The following is a 21,762-nucleotide window of genomic DNA, read 5'->3' on the forward strand; positions in this document are numbered from 1 at the left end:
TGATGTTGAGCATCCTTTCATGTGTTTGTTGGCAATCTGTATATCTTCTTTGGAGAAATGTCTATTTAGGTCTTCTGCCCATTTTTGGATTGGATTGTTTGTTTTTTTGATACTGAGCTGCATGAGCTGCTTGCAAATATTGGAGATTAATCCTTTGTCAGTTGCTTCATTTGCAAATATTTTCTCCCATTCTGAGGATTGTCTTTTCATCTTGCTTTTGGTTTCCTTTGCTCTGCAAAAGCTTTTAAGTTTCATTGGGTCCCATTTTGTTTAGTTTTGTTTTTATTTCCATTTCTGTAGGAGGTCCCACATCCCACATTATTTTGAAGCAAATCCCAGACATAATATTGTTTTAGTATTTCAGTACCTTTCTCTAAAAGATAGGGGCTCTTAAAAAATAAAAACATAATAACCACGATACAATTTTTATTATTGCACCTAAAAGTTTAATACTAATACTTTGCCATTAAGTATTCAGTGCTCAAGTTTCCAGTTGTTTCTTAAATGTAGTAAGTTTAAAAACACCTGAATAGCTACTATTAATATTTGTGATATAGAAGTAAGTTAAACACTGAAAAAAGCAGCAATAAAAATGTTCTTAGATTTGTTCCACCTACTTTTCTTTTCAGTGTCTTGATATGCTGGAATGCTTAGGAATTCCCTGGGTCCAAGCTGCTGGGGAAGCTGAAGCCATGTGTGCTTACCTCAATGCCAGTGGTTATGTAGATGGCTGCCTCACCAATGATGGAGATGCTTTCCTTTATGGGGCCCAAACTGTTTATAGAAATTTCACTATGAATACCAAGGTATTTTTTCTTTCTCTTTTTCAGCATTTGTTTTACACACTACTTTTTTTAAAGGGATTAATTCTTGGCACTTAGCAATCGCTAGGTAAAATGTTTACTGTTACTAAAAATATCAGTGCCACATAGTTCATTCTCTTTGAAATGTGGATTTCTCTCCTAAGGGCTTGACTTGTTTCACAAGGTTTAATTCTAAATCAGTTTCAACTATATATTATAAAATTGCATACAATATGTATTGCCTTGACCCAGAATTTGCACTTTTAGTAAGCCTCAAAAACACCTCCAAATATGCAAGGAGAGATATACAAGGATGTTAACTGAAGCATTGTCACTAATTACAAAAATTTGGCAAACACCCAAATGCCCACTGATAGAGAATGGCTAAATACAGCCACGGTTCTCATGGAGGGAGGTAATACATGGGACAATGTGGTTGTAATTATTCAAGGTTGGGCAAGGGAGACTATGGACCTTTGGTAGATTGGAGCCAGGGAGACTAAACCTTTTGCCAAAAAATTCTGTTATCTTTCTGAAAATGCTCCCAGTAACCCCATTGAGAAACACTGCCTTCGAGTCTGTCTAATGTAAGCAATCATTAAAAAGGTATGTATTATTGATATTAAAGATATCCAGTTATATTAGTGGGCAAGAAATATTGCAAAATAGTATTTTTATATAATCCTATTTTTACTTAAAAATAGAGTAATAAATATTTGTATGTATGTGTCAAAGAACATGTTTCTTAGAAGAATATGCCTGATGCTGTTAATGATAGTTAACTTCTGATGATGTAATTACAATAATATACAATTTCTATAATATACATTTTACAGTGCTTAATATGCAAGATGAAAATCTACTTTTGTAGACACCAAAAAACAATAAAGAGGAAAAAATGACTACTATAGTTAATTTTTTAAAGCCATTTTTGAAACTATGACTTTATTTCCAGATATTGAAGTGTTAGATTTTATGAAGATTCTGGTGATCAGGATAATTTTAAACTTTTAGGAATAAACATTTAGAGACAGCTTTGACAAATTATTTTTTATAATGTTGTTTTTGTTTAGTTTTTTGAAGATGAAACTGAATTTGTTCTTTCTTCTAGGACCCACATGTTGACTGTTATACAATGTCATCCATCAAGAGTAAACTAGGTTTGGATAGAAATGCTCTGGTTGGGCTAGCAATACTACTTGGCTGTGATTATCTTCCAAAGGTATGCTGAAATTGTCATATTTATTTACTATTCATAATGGGGTTTTTTTGATACCTTACATGCTGCATAAATATGAATACAATATCATTTTATATAATTAAGAACCTAATTTAGAATATAGGTGTAATAAACTATTCAGTAACTAAAATAATCAGCATTTCAAGTGGCATTAAACAGCTTGCTCATCATGATACTGAATGTTATAAATGAGAATAGAATCATAACTAGTACCACAGCTTAAATCTCAGTAAACCATTCCTCTAAGAGATTCACATTCACGTTTGACTATCATTTTAGAGAAATGTAGGAATTACTCTTTCCTTGTCTCGTGCCAATATTAGTTTCTATACTGTTGTCTGAGTTTTGCATCTCCATTGTAGCTTTCTATTTGTGCACATGCTCAGTGTTACTGTTACTGTTGCTAGGCAACATGATTATTGGGTTAAGCCATTCATCCTTCCATGCCTCTTAGCATTGCATTGAGTTTTGCTCATGAAAACCTTTTATTTTATATCTTAAGATACACAGTATAGTTCTCTGTAACAGGTATAATAGGTGAGGGATGAATTAAGAATTACAATCATAACCACATTCATAAATATGATGTTTAAAAATATAAAATGACTTGCACTGTAGCTCCTACTATTTTTATATAGTCCCATTATTATGTCCCTGCTGATCATCTTTGTATCCTTACTAAACCCCTCATTATACTATAGACTCTGTCCCCAAGAGAAGTCTAAAGAAGGATGACATATAATTTTTTTTCACTAGAGCTTGGGAGAGGAAAAAATAGTAGGATAGTAAAATTATTAACTCTAATTTCTAATCTCTGTCACCAGTGACCAAATAGAGAAATCAACAATTTTTTTTAACTGGTAAGAAAAGAAAACAGGAGGAAGAGAACTGTTAAATAACACAGAAAATAATTATTATAGTTCTCATTCTGAAATAGATTTGTTTCCCATATGTAATTGTATCATAATTAAAGTCTAAAAACAGCTCAGTGTTGAATATAAGAAAAAATTTGCAAACTTGAACTCACAGAAACCAATTTTAGCTGCAGTGGTATTATTATATTATACACTAGCCTTACCTATTTTGATTTTTTGTTTCCTTGCAACCAAAACTGCTATCTATTTATATCATTGTACTTAATGATCTTTAAGACTCTACTATCATGATTTGCCTAAAAAAATTTAATATATAACTAAATGCTAATACATGAAGGGTGACATACAAAATATCCAGCAACTGTTTTACTAAAGACATAGGCTGTAGAGATGGAAAATGCTTCTGGATACCCTCTGTTTTACTATGTGTTACCCCTTTAGCTGAATCCTGAGTGTAGGTGGGTTGGAAAGGGAATTCATTTTAAGGGGGAGACCTGTTTGCTGGCAGGCACTCAGGGTACATGGGCATTGGCTATTTACTAACCAGTTGAGAAGTATTTTAACACTGGTATGTCTCTCCTGATGCATATCGGCTAAAGAACAGCCTTACTTACAAAGACATATTAATAAACTTTTATAGGAACTGGAAGACTCAATTTAAACCAGAAATTGTCATGTGAATATACATTTATTTATATATTTTTTGTGTAGGAAACTTAATGCTTATTTTAATTTTCTTAAGTTATTAATTTCAAGAGTTAACTTGGAATTCTCCTTTGTTCTCTTTGGATGTCTGGATCTTTAAATATTATATGTTCATATAATCAAATGAACATGCCTTTTCCTGATTACAAATATAACATAAAGTTAGGTCGAATTAAAATACTATCAAAATAATTAACATAGAAGATGAAAGCCCTCTAAAATTCTGTTCCTCCCTCTCCTAAAATAAACAGTTAGTGGTTTGGTATCTAACACTCTGACTTTTTTGTTTGCATAAGTTAACAATATAATTGTTATTTAACGTACAAATCTAAATCATACTCTATGCTATTCTGCAATTTTCATTTTACACGTAACAATGTGTCTTGCACACAGTTACCTAATTCTTTGAGCTACACAATCTTACATTGAATGGACATCTCACCCTTCATTTATCTATTCCCTAGTGATTAACGTTTGAATTTCTTTTCCCACTTTCTGAAAGGGAGTCCCTGGAGTTGGAAAAGAGCAAGCGCTAAAACTTATAAAGATTTTGAAAGGGCAAAGTTTACTTCAGAGGTAACTAAAAATTACTTTTTCTTGTGACATTAGTCTTTTATTCTTATTGAACTTAATAGTGAATACAAAAAGTATTGTGCTTTCCAAAAAAAGGTTTTGTATTTTTGAGATGATCTGTATTTTTATTTAAAATCAGTTACTTTATTTATTCAGAAGTTTTCCAAAGAAAGCTGAAAAGTATATGTCCTAAGCCATATTTTGGTTTTTTCAATATTATTAGCTCATTACAAACACAAGTAGTAAGATGTCAAATGCGTTTATTTATAACCATGGGCATTTGCCACAGGCTATTTTAGACTATTTCATCAACAAGTAAAGATAAACTAACATTAAATTAATTTTATATTTTAAATTACTTTTTATATAAATACTTTGATACTATATTTTTCTATAAATGAAATGCCTGACATGTTGCAAATATTTAATAACACTTGATCAAAAATTTTACTTGACTGCCCTTTGTTCTATAGCCACAAATTTAGTAATATGTTAATTCTAATGAATTAACTGTACAATTTGAGGATTCAAGACAGTTAGGATACAGAGCATATTAAAGTTTACAAACTGTGCTGTTTAGTTTTGAAAGCATGTCAGTTATATTTACTTGATGAGGGCAGTGTTTTATAAAAATTAATATTTATGATGATAAAGTATAGAATGAATAAAAAGGAAAGGAACTAGGACACTGGGAGACGTAAAATAGTCCTTGCCTCCAGTAGTTATGAGATAGTGAGTACATGAAAGGAAGCATTAAGTGGTAGAAATGAAGAAGGGGTGACCATGAGAAAGATTTCAAATAGCCATGCTCTTTCTTTTAGTGCTTCTCTTTCAGCTATAAAGCTACTAATAGATCTAAGACTTTAATAAACTCATTATTAACATCAGTGATTACTGTTTTCCAAAGCAGAAAAACAAAGGTATACTTTGGCATGGGGGTGGGTTAAGGAATCATTTGGGAATTGTGAAGAATAAAATAAAAAAGGAAAAGCAAGCAAATGTGGCACTTGGCTAACTACAAATCATTCTTAGTGAGGCAGTTTCAGCAAATATGTACTTTTGGCAACATTTTATAAAATATTTGCCTTCACGCTTGAAAATAATGAAATTACATTTTGTTATGATTATCTGTCATTCCAATTTTCATTAATTTAGACTAAACTTCCCCCTAGTTAGTTTTAATTTTTTATGGTTTTATGTCCCCAGACTGGGACAGCAACTTCACTGCCAAAGGAAAAGTAAGTAGGCAGGTGGAAAGGAACAGAATAGCCTGATATTTGAGAACATGGCATTTTGATGACCATATTATTTATTTTTTCTTTTTAATACCATTTTCTTTTAAAGGTTTAATCAGTGGAATGAAAAATTTTGTTACTCTAATTCACAACCAGCAGTTGTTAGCAAACTGGCTCATTGCTCTGTATGTTCCCATCCAGGTAAGCAGACATAGGGAATGATATCTCGAGAATATTATTGTCTGATACCTACGTTTTCATCTCTGTTCTTATAGTACTTTTTACATATCTACCTTCCTTACCAGATTGGGAACCCTCAGTGTCAGGAGTTGTGTCACATACACACAGTAGGCACTCGATAAATATTTATTGAATGAAATAACATGATGTAAATGATAAATATAGGATATGTGCCGTTTCGAACTATGTTATCAGATTACTTTGATCCTAAAATTATGTTTTCAATATAGAAATCCATTTTAAGAAAAAGATTGTACTGATAAATCTTAGGGAAAAATGGAAGTGAAATCATTTGCTTATGTATCAGTGATTTATATTTATATATAAAGAATTCTTAACTGTCCTATAGTGCATTCTTATTGTGTGTGAAGATAGTGACTTAAAACTAATTTCTAATACATGTTCACTGTTAAGTAGCTTGGACCCTGTTCATTAGTCTTGATAAAAAAATGATGTCCCTGACATGTACTGGGTTAAAAAGGCCTTTTGCTCTCAGGAGAGATTAAGAGATCATGTTAGCTCATCTTTTAAAAGAAATTCTGCTTTATCTATTTGTCTTAATATGTTTTAATTAGCCTTTTAAAATGATAGATGAAACCATGGAAGAAATCAATGTTTTTATAGATAAAATGCCATTCTGTAGTTTTTGGGGTTTTTTGGTGTTTTTTTTTGTGGTACGCGGGCCTCTCACTGCTGTGGCCTCTCCCGTTGCGGAGCACAGGCTCCAGACGCGCAGGCTCAGCGTCCATGGCTCACGGGCCCAGCCGCTCTGCGGCATGTGGGATCTTCCCGGACCAGGGCACGAACCCGTGTCCCCTGCATCAGCAGGCGGACTCTCAACCACTGCGCCACCAGGGAAGCCCCCATTCTGTAGTTTTTTGGGTACCTTATAAATGATGATTTAGGTCATATCAGTTATGTAGGTTCTTTGTGTTCTCAAAAGTGTTGAAGGTAGTCATGCTTTCCTTTTACTGGGCACTAGGACCCCACACCCAGGCCACAATCAGAATTTATGTTCCAAGCATAGTTTAAAAATAGCTATATAGTAACTGAGAGCTAGCCACTAGCAGAGGTAATTAACTGCTCTATTCTTTTCATATTCCTATTAAAGAGACCATTTCATAAATTATTCTATTAACTAAATAATGTTTTACTAATAATGTCCTTCTTTTCTTGTATGTAGCTACCACATACACCACAGTTTTGCATTTGAGATGATTATAAATGTATAATTTCATATTACAAATTAACACTTTCAGACAGAAGGGTAATTTACAGAAAAAAAATAGTGTCATGTGATAGTAATAGCTAAAGATCTACTTTATCATAAGAATTATTATTGTGTTCATTACTCTGTTTGGCCTAAATGTATTGAAACCCTTCTATATGCTAGGCATTGTGCTAGGCAGTATTTGTTTTTGAAAATTCAGATAAGGGCAAAAAAAAAAAATGTACATAGAAGGTAATTCTAAAAAGCAGTGAAAGTCATACTTTTTGTGTCTCCATGAAGGTTCCCCTAAGGATCATGAACGTAATGGATGCAAATTATGTAAAACTGATCGATATTGTGAGCCACATGATTATGAATACTGTTGTCCTTGTGAGTGGCACCGAACAGAACATGAGAGACAACTAAATGCAGTAGAAAACAGTATTAAGAAGTAAGTTTTTTGTACTCATTGTTTCCTGATATGGCCTATTTATACACCTGTGGTTGAATTATTTCCGCATAACTTTCCCCCATGTAGATTAATAACGTTTCACAAAATTCTTTTCTAGATTCTGTTCAAAAATTAGGCTATCTTAGAAGATAGTAATTTAATAATGTTTCATTGAGAAGCTTGATGACTAGGATACTATACAAGGACACTTTCCATTAAATGAGAAGAGATTAAATGGATGATTTTAGAGTCTATCTAAAATTGCCTGATTGTATTAATAACATGTATGTAACTTATTTTCAGAAAAGCTTGCAGTTGTGAGGGATTCCCATTCCATGAGGTAATGAGTAATAATTCAACCATGTGTTTATCTCAGAAGCTTTTTTTAAAAGTTTGACATGTCAATTGCTATTTTCTGTTCTCTTGCTAGGTTATTCAAGAATTCCTTTTGAACAAGGATAAATTGGTGATGGCAATCAGGTACCAAAGACCTGATTTATTATTGTTTCAGGTATCTGAAAATAAACTCTTATTTTACAGTGTGAAGTTGGATACTAGGAAGATAAGAAGGGGTAATCAATTTGACTGATCTGAGAGGAGTTTGAAATAGATGGCTCTTGAGTGCACATGTGTTTTTCAGCATTTATATCTAATCTTCATTCCTTTGCCACACAGTAACTATACTTTGCAGCCCACAAGACAAATCACAATTATGCTGCTCTTTACAAGACACCTTAAAGACCATGTACAGATGTATTGTATTCAGGGATATGTTGGGGGAGAGATGCTAATAACCAGAGAATGTAAAGATGTATATTATTATATATTGTTATGGAAGACAGTATAGTTTACAAATGCATTAGGATTTGTAATCAGTGACCTAAATTTAAATTTGGACAGTCCATCGCTTACCATTTGACCCTGGATGTCTGTTTTCCTCAAAATAGAAATAATATTACTTATCTTGTGAAGTCACTATGCAGATTAAATGAGATTGTTTATATTAACCCCTAGTAGAGTAGCTAGAGAAACAGAGTGGCTCAATAAATTGTAACTACTTGTTGCTTAGCTCTACCAACAACAGTAGTAATAATGGCAACCAACATTCATTGAACATTTAAAATTTGCTGTTATATTTACCACATTACATGTAATCTTCCCTAACTTTGTAATGTGTGTGCCGGATTATATTTTACAGAGGGAAAACCTGAGGCTAAAAGAGGTTAAGTAATTTACCCAAATCTAGGAAATATTCTGGCCTTCAAACCCAGAACCCTCACGCTTACATCATTGTGCCATATTGCCTCCTTAGGAGGCTCACTGTCCTTTCCGGGAATATTCTCGTTGATACAACTTTAACTAATGTTATCTCTTAAGGAAAAGATAATATCACCTTGAGAGTGCTTTTTTTCTCCAAGAGATAACAAAATCTTGTTTTATTTTTATTATATTTACAGAGATTTACTCTTGAAAAAATGGACTGGCCCAGTCACTATGCATGTGAGAAATTGTTGATACTGTTGACCCACTATGACATGAGAGAAAGAAAGCTCGGTAGAAGGAACTCTAATCAACTACAGCCACTTCGGTAATATAAAGAATTGTGTGAATAAGTCCCTGTGTTTTCATTGGAATATCTTATCTAAAATATTCTTCTTAATATCTTCAGTAGTGGGATATATATCTCTTTGTTTTATAAAAATGGAGGAAAGGTCTACTGGAATATTAAAAGCTTATTCAGGGCTTACAGTCAAGATAACATAGTAAGTTCATGCTTTGACACACTTCTCTGCCTCAAGCATGTAGTAATAATAGACTATTAAAAGAAATAAATATAAAAAGATATAGATTAACTAGATAATTATTTCCATGGACCAGAAAGGGGACAGAAATGTAAAGTGAATGGAAGAACTGAAACTGAGAATTGGTGGCTCTCAGTGAAGGGTATATGATTATTCATTGTACTCTTCTTGAAACTTTTCTTAAGGTTTGAAAATTTTCAAAATAAAAAGTTTTGGGGAAAGTATTAAAGAAAAAAGATAAGCTACAAAGGAGTGACAGTCTGCTAGCATACATCTTTCATGACAAGAGTAGATTCCAGAAGATGATGGAGTAATATTTCAAAGCTTTGACTAAAAATAATTGGCAACCCAGACATCATTAAAATCATTCCCTGGTTGGCAAGGCATTTTCAGACATATGAAGACTAAGAGTTTTTCACTCACAGACCCTCATCAAAAGCACTGTTAAAGGATGACTTCAGCAAGAAGAAAAATGAACTCAGGGGGAAGATGTGGAAAACAACAAACAGTGGCCAGCATAGAAACTGATAAAACATGTTTAGCTAATTTAATAAACGGAATAGAAAAAATATGTATATAAGTATCTTAATAATGCTTGATGGTTAGTATATGATGATGATAATAAACTAAAACTCCCAAAGTATGCATGTAAACAGTTAAGGGTGACCACTAAAACATTAGAAATACAATCTCTATCTTTAAAACCAATACATAAAATAAGAAAGTAAAACTATCAAACTGAAAGAATACAGGAAGGTAAAGGTGGAAATAGCATAGAAAATCTTAGTAACCAAAAACACAAAATAAGATGTATGAATGAATCCAAGTATATCAGTAATCACAATAAATGTAAGTGGATTAAACTCATTATTAAAAGACATTATATCAGATGAGTAAACAAAATTCAACAATCTTCTGCTTTATAGGGCATGTGCAGAATAAAACTATGTTAAGTTTGAAAATAAAGAGATTTAAAAGATTTAACCAGGCAAATATTTACCAAAGTGATGTAGCAAAATTAACAGAAGCAAAAGAGACTTTAAAATAAAAATCATTATTATGGAAAAGAGGAACACTGAATAATAATGAGAGGAAAAATCTACCGATAAGATCTAACAATTATAAACTATCTTTTAAATAAACAAGTCAAAGGAATAGCCATACAATAATTCTTAAAACATTTTTAGAATATTATTAAAACAGAATAAAAATTAATGGGAATTGAATTATTCAGTCTACAAATTGAAAATTTCCAAATAACTCATGCAATTAAACCTCATTAGATGAGTTTTTTTTTTTTTCAGAATTGTTAAAAACCGAATCAGAAATGGAGTTCATTGCTTTGAAATAGAATGGGAAAAGCCTGGTATGTATACACTTTAAGCAAAATTTATAACATTTGGTCATGTATGTTTAGCAAATATCATATACATATGTAAAACATATGTATGTATATAAAAAATAAAGATGAAAATATATCACATACACCAAGGATTAATTTCATAGTTTACCTGTGCTATGTAAACAGCCATTGACTAATAGTAAATATTTAAAACTTAAGTAATTTTATTTCAATGTCTTAAATTGATATTTCTTTTGTAATTAATGTTTATGAAAACAATATGGAAATAGTTTTGATTTATATTTCTCAAGAAAATACTGCTACAAATGGTCTAGTCATTGGGGGTCATTGTATAGCTGGGTCTAAAGAAATCAGGGTTACTGAAAAGCACCTGGGGTGCTCTTCCTCTCCTTTCTTTACTCTGTTTAGTTTTCATGGGAATTTATAATGGTCAAATTACTCTTCTCTTCTACAGGCAGAAATACAGTGAACTCTGAATTAGCTCCAAAACTGAAGGCAAGGAAAGCACAGATCATTTAAAGTGGAAAATAATGCCAAATTCATTTCTATTTGGCTTTGAAATTAGATTGTATAATTACATGTGAATGAGTGAGAGAACAGATTTGAAATGAAGTGAAATGAAATGAAAATTGTAGGTAACTTTGAAGAATTAAATGAAAAAGAATTAGATAAGTCGTTCTAAGCGATAATAGGAAAATAGCTAAAGAATTTTGAAAACTGTTTAGGAACAGTTCCACCAACTGTAGTAGATTTTCAGGAAAGACAATGGCATTAACCCAGTTTGGCAGTGCATCTCCTTTGTTAAGAACTGAGGATTGGGTGCCCACTTTCACTTATCCCTGTAGGAGTTATCCCTTAAGGGAAAAAATGTACCCCATGCTACTTTAAGAAATAGTCTAAGTTCACTTGTTTCCATTGTTTCTACTTTAAACTCATCAACTAATAGTTTCATTATAGTTTGGCTTCTTATGGAGTTTTGCCCTCATATAAGATAAATACAAGAATCTAGTCTACTATTTACATATCTTACTGTAAGTTTACATATAAGCATTCTCATTTTCATTTATCAGGTGCTTGTGAATCCAGTAAGCCTGGGTGTGTCCTCAAGAGACTGATAACCTTTGAAACAACAATCTGGAAAATAGTGATAGTTTTGATGACCATTTCAATTCTGTCCTTTTCAGAAGCTACCACTAAAGAAAGCCAATGTTAAAGTTTTAGGAAATTGTTTCCATTCTTTATCTTAAATTTTACACTTATTATATGAAATTAAAACAAACTAACCTTATCTAAATAAAGTTTCCTATTCTCTAAGCTGCTCCTACCATCTCTGAATCAAGAGAAATTTAAAGTTCTAATTGAAAAGGAACCTCTTTTCAGCTCTTCCCAGGTGGAATAAAATCACTTCTGTACTAGTATCAACAGATTATTAGAATAGAGGTGTTGTAAAGCAAGATTTGCATGAATTATCCATTTGTGAATGACCTAGTTGACTTGGTAAACTGAAGTTACCTGGAAAAATGTAATATTTCAAATCTGTAATTAAAGCTGTTTTATTGTATTTTTAATCCTTTAGAACATTATGCTATAGAAGATAAACCTGGAGAATTGGTTTTACAAACAATAGAAGAAGAATCATTGTTTGAAGCAGCTTATCCTGAGATTGTTGCTGTTTACCAAAAACAAAAGTCAGAAATTAAAGGCAAGAAACAAAAAAGTAAGTATCACAGTTGATAACTATTTAGGCTGCACACAAATATTACAAAAGAGCGACCCGTCTTATTTGAATCTATCTTGTCCAAATTTTGCTGAAAGTTCTGTAAAATCAAGAGTAAGGATTGTACTTTTTCTTCTTTGTCTCGACACAGTTTGTTTTAAAATCTAAAAGCCAAGAATAGACCATTCTGCTCTGAGTCTGCTAACTTAACTGTTAGTAGTTATACTAACCACTTATTGAGCAACTAGTATATATAACATATTTTGGATTATAAATACATTTTCTTTATTTCCCAGAACTCAGTGAGGAACTTACAACATTATTTTATAAGATACCATCCAATTTTAACATTGTTTCCAAAATAAAATATTTTATAGTATTTTATTAATAATTATTTTGTTATAATTATGTATAACACAGTTTTTAGGAATGCTCTGAGACAAAAAGGGCAAAAATTGATCATACAGAAGATTTCTGATCTGAGCTCTTTAATTTGTTTACCCATATTAGGAGAATAAAATAGATTTTAATTGTATTATATATATTTTTTTCTTTCAGGCATGAAAACTAAGTCTAAAGGAAACAATTTGCCAGAATCAGATGATATGATGACTTTTCAATCACACATGACTTTAAAACCCACATGTGAAATCTTTTCTAAGCAGAATTCCAAGTTAAATTTGGAAATTTCCCCTGATTCTACATTACCCCAGGAATCTACTTCTGTGTCATTGAATACCTTGCTTTTACCTGAAGATGCTCCCTGTTTGAATACACAAGAACAGTTAATATCTTCTCCAAGACCTTTGGCTGTGCAGCAAATTAAAGCTATCAGTAAGTCTCTGATTGCAGACTCTAGTCAACCCAGTACCTCATCCCATAATATATCTGCAATTGCTGATCTGCACTTGAGCACCATTGACTGGGAAGGTACTTCTTTTAGTAATTCTTCAGCTATCCCAGGGAACACTTTTGCTCATGGTGTAAAATCGGAACTTGAAACAGCTATCCCTGATAGCTTTAAAAATATTACAGAGCAATTGTCATGTGAATCAGAATTGTGCACTACAAACATTAATAAACTGTTCGATTGGGATCTTCAAAAGACTGATCCTGAAGAGCACCTACTTTCTGGCATTACTGATTTACATCTTCAGGATTTACCTTTAAAGGAACGAATACATATAAAATCATCATATTCTCAGAATAATGTACAACCAGATGATGATCTGAAAACATTGTCCCTACTTACTGTACAAGAACACTGTATTGCTAATAGTAGTTCTGAATGTCTATCACATCTTTCAAAAGATCTTCTAGGAATTCATTTGCAAAATGAATCTAGAAACTGTAAAGTCCTAAAAGGAAACCAGCTGTTTCAAGAAAACTATAAAGCAAATACTTCTATACCTTATTCTGTCAATAACCCAACAGTAAAGACCTCCAATGTTAGAACTGGACCACCAAATACTGCTTTAGATTATAGTAGAAAAGTTGATGTGCAAACCACTCGGAAAACTGTAATGAAGAAGAGTGTTTGCCTTGACAAACATTCCTCTGGTGAAGAAATTATTCCAGAGTCTGGGAAAGCTAAGTCCACAACTCAAAAAATGAAGCAGAATTCTCAGAAACATAGCCCAGCCCAGTTCAGAAAAAATGATGCCAACAAATTGAGTAACCCTAAAGCACATATTAAAGAAACTGAACAGTATGTCCAGCCTTATAAAACAGCTGGAAATGAAGAAACCTGTTTCCAAGATGCAGCAAAAGGGTCTCTGAGTTTTCTACAGTGTCGTAAGGAAAAAGACATCTCTGGTACCTGTTTGGATAGTCCTCTTCCTTTAAGTCAGAGATTAAAACTAAGGTTCCAAAACACCTGAAATTAAATTTAAAATATTCAAGTATAACTTAGTATTCTAGTACTGTTGGCATTAGCAGAAGCAGAAGGAAGGTATCTAGTTAATGTATAGTAGAAAAATTTAACGTGATTCTATATGTTGTGAGACACTTGACATTTTAAGTAAAACTGTAATAAAAATGTTACCTAAAACCTTGGTTTTAAAAGACGATCCTCTGAAGTGAAAACTTCAGATAATGTATATTTTTATGACATACTTTTTTCATTAAAAAAAATCTTTATTGATTATTCTTTAGTTATGTCCTTAAAATGTTAGTACACTACTAGACAGAGTAAATGCTCCATTCATTTGCTCATTTTTACTCATTTCTTCCACAAGCCCCTAAAGCATTTTTTGATATTCCAGCTTGTTCCCAAGGGATAACTCTTTATAATTGCCTGCATTCTCACAACATCTTTTGTTGTGCCTTTCTGAGAGTTATATTTGCTTTCAATGTGAAGATACTTTCAGCTGCTCTTCCAGTTTCAGTAATCTTATTCTCTTTTGTGAGGGACAAAAAAAATGGAAAAGGAGGATGATGATCAATATATATAGTGAAAATCATGGTTGTGGTAGCTGAATAAACTGAGGAAATCTACTTCTTACATATCCCCAGAAGTCCACAGGTATGCCAAGTGGAAAAAGATTTGGAAAATAGAATGTTTAACCAGAAGAGGATTAGGAACTTGCTCAGGATCATACAGGTAATTAATAGTGGTATGGGAACCAGATTTCTTGCCTCTCAATTCATTGCTTTTTCTGTTAAAATTTGTCTTCAATAGCACTGTTTTCTTCCCCTTTTGTTTTAACAATGCATCTGTACAATATCAACTACAGTACCTCCAAATATTAAGCTATTCATTTATTTATTTAGCACTCAAAAAGTCTAGAGGGAACCAGATTGGAAAGATAGAAGTAAAACCGTTGCTACTTGCAGATGACAAGATCTTGTGTTTATGAAATTCTGAGGAATTCACTAAAAACTATTAGAACTGATAAATGAGTTCAGCAAGGTTGCAGGATACAAGATCAATATGTAAACATCAGTTGTATTTCTATACCCTTCTAATGAATAATACTAAATGAAATTAAGGAATTCTTTTTACAACAACAGCAAAAAGAATAAAATACTTTGGAATAAATTTAACAATAGAAGTACAAAATTTTTACTCTGAAAACTTAAAATATCATCAAAAGAAGTGAAAGAAAACCTAAATAAATGAAAAGACATCCCATGTTCGTGGATCAGAAGACTTAAAATTAAGATGACAATACTCCCCAAACTAATTTGCATATTCAATGCACTCCCCATCAATTCTGGCTGATTTCTTTGCAGAAACCAATAAGCTGATTCTAAAATATATACGGAAAATTAAGGGATACAGAATAGGCAAAACGATCCTTTAAAAAAAAGGAAATGGCAGGACAGGACTTGCCCTTCCTGATTCTGATTTCAAAACTTACCACAAAGCTACAGTAATGAAGAATGTGTTGAATGGCATAAAGGTAGACATATAGATCAGTGGGATAGAACTGAAGGTCCAGAAATAAATCCTCACATTTATGTTCAGTTGATTTTCAACCAGAGTGCCAGGACAATTCAATCGGGAAACAATAGTCTTTGAGCAAATTCTACTGGTACAACTGGATATCCACATGCAAAAGAATGAAGTTTGATCTCGACCTCATACAATATAAAAAAAAACTAACACAAAAATGGGTCAAAGACCTAAATGTCAGATCTAAAACTATAAAACTCTTAGAAGAAAACCTTGACATAAATCTTTGTGACTTTGACTTAGGCAAGGGTTTCTTAGATATGACACCAAAAGCTCAGGCAACAAGAAAAAATAAATTAACTTCATCAAAACCAGAAACTTCTGTGTTTCAGGGGACATCATCAAGAAAATGAAGAGACAACCCACAAAATGGGAGAAACTATTTGCAAATCATAAATGTAATAAAGGGGCTTATATCTAGAGGGACTCATATAAAGAACACTTACAACTCAATAGTAAAAAGACAAAAGTGGGTAAAATATCTGAATAGATATTTCTTCAAAGAAGATATACAAATGGCCAACAAGTGGATGAAAACATTCTCAACATAATTAGTCATCAGAAAAATGCAAATCAAAACCACAAAGAGATGCCACTTAACAACAAATAAAATGGCTAGAATCAAAAAGACAAATTTAAAAAAGTGTTTGGTGAGGATGTGAAGAAATTGGAACCCTCATAACCTGTTGGTAGGAATGTAAAATGGGTCAGCCACTATGGAGAAAGACTGTTTAACCTCACATGGTTAAACATAGTTACCATATGATCCAGCAAATCCACTCCCAGGTGTGTACCCAAGAGAAATGAAGACACACCCACACAAAAACTTGTAAACAAATGTCCATAATGGCATTATTCACAATCGCCTAAAAGTGGAAACAACTTAAATGCCCATCAACTGATGAATGGATATACAAAATGTGGCATTTCAATACAACGAAATATTGGCAATAAAAAGAAATGAAGTGCTGATACATATTACAATGTGAAGTTTGAAAACATGCTATGTGAAAGAGACCAGTTACAAAAGACCATATATTTTATAATTCAGTTTGTATAAAGTGTTCCAAATAGGCAAATCTATAATATATAGAAACACAAAGTAGACTCATGGTTGCCAAAGGCTGGCAGGGAGGGGAGGTTGAGGAAGGAGAAGGGAAATAACTGCTTGTAAGATGGGTTTTGGGGGGAGTAGGTGAGGATGAAGATGTTCTAGAATTGACTGATGATTGCAAAAGTTTGAATATACTAAAACCATTGAATTCTGCAATTTAAATAGATAAATTCTGTGGTATGTGAATTATATCACAATAAAGCTGTTTTAAAAACAAAAAGAAATTGTGGAGAGTTTTAACCTGTCCAAACTCTTTAATATCTAAGATGTATATAGTCTAACCTCACTGTCATATATGCAGTGCCATCATTATTGTCTAGATTTGAAAATAAGTCCAGAAAAGGGAAGAGATTTATTTTCCCAAGACTGGAGATGGAATTGTGTTTATTTATCTAGTATTTATTTCATTATGCCATGTTGTAAAATTAGGATCAAATTTGGAATACATTGGAAGTTTTGTGCTTTTCTGAAGTTATGATTTTGTGGGGGTTTTTTGAAAATGCTACTAAAAATATATAAAATACTTTGAATCAAGTGTAACATTGTTTTAGAAAAGTGTCATGTCTGCAGAGCACTTAATGTATATAAAATCTTGGGCTTCCCTGGTGGCGCAGTGGTTGAGAGTCTGCCTGCCGATGCAGGGGATACGGGTTCGTGCCCTGGTCCGGGAAGATCCCACATGCCGCGGAGCGGCTGGGCCCGTGAGCCATGGCCGCGGAGCCTGCGCGTCCGGAGCCTGTACTCCGCAACGGGAGAGGCGACAACAGTGAGAGCCCCGCGTACCGGAAAAAAAAAAAAAAAAAAAAAATCTTACTGGACAAGGAGAGTACTAAATAAAGGCAGTCAGTCCACTGCTCTCACGAAACCCACCTATTCTAATTGAACTGATATATTTTTTAAAACCTAGTGATTATTTGTATTGATATAAGTGTATACCTTTGAACAGTGTGGAGGATTAGGGGCACCAACCTTTACCCCCGACCCTGCACAGTCGAAAATCCTTACAGAGCTTTACAGTCGGTCCTCCGTAATTGCAGTTACACATCCCAGACTCAACCATCCACAGATCATGTAGTACTGTAGTATTTATTCATAGAAAAAAATTTCACCTAAGAGTGGATCTGCACAGTTCAAACCTGTGTTGTTCAAGGGTCAACTGTATTTACTTTTTAAGGTAATACTTCTGTGTGGTTAATTAAAAAGGTGGAACAGTACAAAAATACAGAGTGAAAAAGTCAATCTCCTTTCTATCTTTAATGCTCAGACTCCAATTCTTGCATCTAGAGGCAAACACAGTTTCTAATTTCCTGTAGATCCTTCCAGAGGTGTTCTGTACCAACGTATTAATGTATCTTAGAAATTTCCCATGTCAGTAAATATGATGTCTCACTCTTTAATGACATCAATATCCCTGTGTGTATCTTTGCGCAGATGCCTAGAGATATATAGTAGATGTGAATGTCATGTTTGATTTTAACTGTTGATAAATGTACAGTTGAAACATTTTTAAATCTCTAGGGCTAACTAAACTATTGAAATTCAGATATGTGAACTAAATCATATGAATGCTTTTAAAACTCATATTTGACTTTGCTGTAAGCTTCCTCTTTTAAAATTTTCCCATATGCCCTTAAATAGTTAAGCATAATTTTAAATGACATGAATTTACATATGAAAATAATAAATTTACTTTGAAGACCTGACATTAGAAAAAGCTGACAGTATGGCTACCAAGAGTGTTATTTCCGTGGTAAAATCACCACATTTTACAGTTTGACCAGTTTTGAACTAGTACCACATATTTTTAGTAATCTCAATTTTAAATGCCCATGTAATGTAAGTTTTTAATTTTTCAAGGAATCATGCTTTTGACATAATTGGGACATTAATTACTTCATAGGTGTGTGTACAGCTCTAAGTTCTGAGGTTAGAGTTGTACAAAAACCCAATACTCTACATTGAAAGGGATGAGTATGAAATTTTACTTTGGAGTAATTAATTTTGTTTTGAACTGCTCACCTGATCCCACACCCAGTCAATTTATGTTCTCAGAAATAAACCTAAAGACTCAATTCCTTTTTCACTGACTTTTTTTCTTTATTGAAGTTTAATTTACATACAATAAAATCCACTCATTTTAAGTGTAAAGTTCGATGAATTTTGGTAATTGTATACAGTTGTGTACCTTCCACCACAATCAAGATATGGAAAAGTTCCATCACCCTTAAGTTTCCTTACACTCCTTTGCAATTAATCCTCTCTCCCAAGCCTTGATCCCAGACAACAACTGGTACTCTTTTCTCACTATGGTTTGCCTTTTCTAGAATTTATATACGTGGGACCATACAGTATATAGTCTCTGTATTTGATTTTCTACTTAGCATGTTTTTAAGACTTATCTATGTTGTCTGTATTAATGTCTTGTTCCATTTCATTGTAGATTAGTATGACATAATATTAATATACCATAATTTTTTATTCTTTCATCAGTTGATGGAAAAATAGGGTTGTTTTCACATTTTGGCTATTATGGATAGTGTAGCCATGAATATTCAGATATAGGTCTTTAGGTGGACAAACATTTTCACTTCTTTTGGATAAATATCTAAGAGTGAGATTGCAGGTTCATATGATCAGCATATGTTTAATTTTTTAAGATACTACCAGACTCTTCCAAAGAAGCATTGTGTTCCCACCATGGGGGTTTCAATTATGCTACATTATCACCAAAACTTAATATTGTCAATCATTTTCACTTCAGTCATTCTAATTAGTGTATAGTGGCATCACATTGTGGCTTTATTTGTCTTTTCCTGATAACTGGTGGATTAATTATCATGTGCATATTGGTCATTCATATATGTTCTTTTGTGAAATTTTGATTCTTTTTGCCAATTTTTAAATTGGGTAGTTTGTCTTCTTGTTATTCAATTATAAGTGTTCCTTATTTTTTTCTAGATACAAGATGTGTTTTGCAAAAATTGTATCCCTGAGTCTGTCATTTTAACTGTGTCTTTCAAAGAGCAAAATATTAAAAATTTTAATGTCTACTTTATTAATTTTTGTTTCCAGTGGCCTATTTAAGATATCTTTATCTAACCTAGTGTCCCAGATATTTTTTCTGTTTTCTCCTACAAGTTGAATGGTGTTTACCTTTTATATTTGGGGCTGTGGTTCATTTCAAGTTAATTTTTGTGTACAATGTGAGGTAAGGATTGAGGAAAATTTTTTTCCCATACAGATATCCAGTTGTGCCACCATGATTTGTTGAAAAGACATCATTTCCCTCATTGAATTACCTTGGCTCCTTTGTTGAAAATCAATGGACCATGTAAGAGTGAGTCTATTGCTGACCTATTCTTTCCATCAATCTGTATGCCTTTCATCACTCCAATACCATACTGTTTTGATTACTGTAGCTTTATAGTAAGTCTTGAAATCAAGTACTGTATTTTTGTTCATTGCCTGTGTTTTCTTGTCAAGATCACCAACTGACCTTCGTGTTACTAAAGCTAATAAACAATTTACAGTCTTAAATTTAACTTTCTGCAGAATTTGGGACTATTGAACTTCCCTCTTTCTTGAAAATTTCTGTCCTCTTGTTTTCCATGTCAACACTGCCTCTTGGTTTATCTCCCACGTCCTTGGCTATCATTTTAAACTCCTCATAGGCGTAAATATCCATGCTCGTGTTGGAACTTGTGTTCCTTCAGTTCTCTCTCTAGCTCTATTCTCTCTAGATATTTTCTATACTCATGACTTCAACTGCTTATGTGCTTATGACTCAGATATAGATCTTTGGCCAAAGCTTCTCTCCTACTTTATAGATCTGCCCATTTTACCAAGTTCTGACATCACTGGGGATGAGTATGGTAATAGAGATGACAGAGGCTCTGAGGTGCTAAACACCTCTAACCCGGGATGTAGTTCCAAGCCTTGCTGTAACTGGTTCCTAGTTCCAAGTGAAGTCATTTGGGTAGTGTACATTCATTCAACCCAGAAACATTTATTCAGAGTCAAATGAATAAGTATTACACACATCAAATGCCAAGGGCTGCCAGGAAAGACAGTGGAGTAAAGCCCAATTTTTATTTTCAAGGAATTGACAAGCTAGAGCAAGGTAGGGCAGTGTGGCATATTTGCATCCAAGAAAAAACTATATTGGCTAGCACAGAATTGTTAAATGAATGCAGTAGGCAATCAGTATTACAGGAATCTTTCAGAGGAGGGAATATTCTTTTAGCAAACTAAAAGAATTTGGGCTTTGAAGTATAGGCAGCAGTATGATTGGCAGAATTGGAGCAGCATTACCAGCAGAAGATATTTCAGTGGATGAGTGAATAACTTGAAGTAACCTTGACACAGATTAAAGAATGAGAGTTGGCATGTTTAGGGAATGGTGAAAAATCCCTTTCAATTGTGGAGTTATTTGGAACTCCAGTCTCTAGAGAACAAATTCCTATGCAGGCAAAGGAATCACCAGGAACTGAGGAGAAGTAATGAGGAATGTGGAGCCAAAAGCAAGCTAGGCTATCTTAGGGCAAAGAGAAAAAAGAAATATAGCAAAGAAAGTGACCAGGATGCTAAAGGATTCTGAGTGTATAAACCACATATAAAAGTTTATGTGTGTCCTTTTTGACCCACCTCCTAGAGAAATGGAAATAAAAACAAAACTAAACAAATGGGACGTAATGAAACTTAAAAGCTTTTGCACAGCAAAGGAAACCATAAACAAGACGGAAAGACAACCCTCAGAATGGGAGAAAATATTTGCAAATGCAGCAACTTACAAAAGATTAATCTCCAAAATTTACAAGCAGCTCATGCAGCTCAATATCAAAAAAACAAACAACCCAATCCAAAAATGGGCAGAAGACCTAAATAGACATTTCTCCAAAGAAGATATACAGATTGCCAACAAACACATGAAAGGATGCTCAACATCACTAATCATTAGAGAAATGCAAATCAAAACTA

General features: G+C 33.1%; 1 protein-coding gene across 4 annotated transcripts in view; it reads left to right on the forward strand.

The window, feature by feature from the left end:
- Window positions 1–16,690, forward strand: part of GEN1 (GEN1 Holliday junction 5' flap endonuclease) — a 30,794-nt gene extending 14,104 nt beyond the window's left edge. For 3 of the 4 annotated variants that reach the window (XM_028497009.2, XM_028497008.2, XM_028497010.2), the window contains 13 exons: window positions 630–806; window positions 1,915–2,025; window positions 4,126–4,199; window positions 5,541–5,632; window positions 7,182–7,332; window positions 7,636–7,672; window positions 7,763–7,843; window positions 8,790–8,920; window positions 10,439–10,500; window positions 12,074–12,214; window positions 12,773–14,029; window positions 14,729–14,816; window positions 16,004–16,690. In XM_028497009.2, coding sequence (XP_028352810.2) covers window positions 630–806; window positions 1,915–2,025; window positions 4,126–4,199; window positions 5,541–5,632; window positions 7,182–7,332; window positions 7,636–7,672; window positions 7,763–7,843; window positions 8,790–8,920; window positions 10,439–10,500; window positions 12,074–12,214; window positions 12,773–14,029; window positions 14,729–14,816; window positions 16,004–16,067 — 2,466 coding nt within the window. In that variant the 3' untranslated portion in view covers window positions 16,068–16,690. Of the gene's footprint in view, window positions 1–629; window positions 807–1,914; window positions 2,026–4,125; window positions 4,200–5,540; window positions 5,633–7,181; window positions 7,333–7,635; window positions 7,673–7,762; window positions 7,844–8,789; window positions 8,921–10,438; window positions 10,501–12,073; window positions 12,215–12,772; window positions 14,817–16,003 lie in introns of those variants that run through there. The other variant, XM_007127337.2, reaches the window with a different exon arrangement.
- The last annotated feature ends 5,072 nt before the right edge of the window (window positions 16,691–21,762 follow it).

Source organism: Physeter macrocephalus, chromosome 12, assembly GCF_002837175.3.
Source record: "Physeter macrocephalus isolate SW-GA chromosome 12, ASM283717v5, whole genome shotgun sequence".
Classification (NCBI taxonomy): Eukaryota; Metazoa; Chordata; class Mammalia; order Artiodactyla; family Physeteridae; genus Physeter; species Physeter macrocephalus.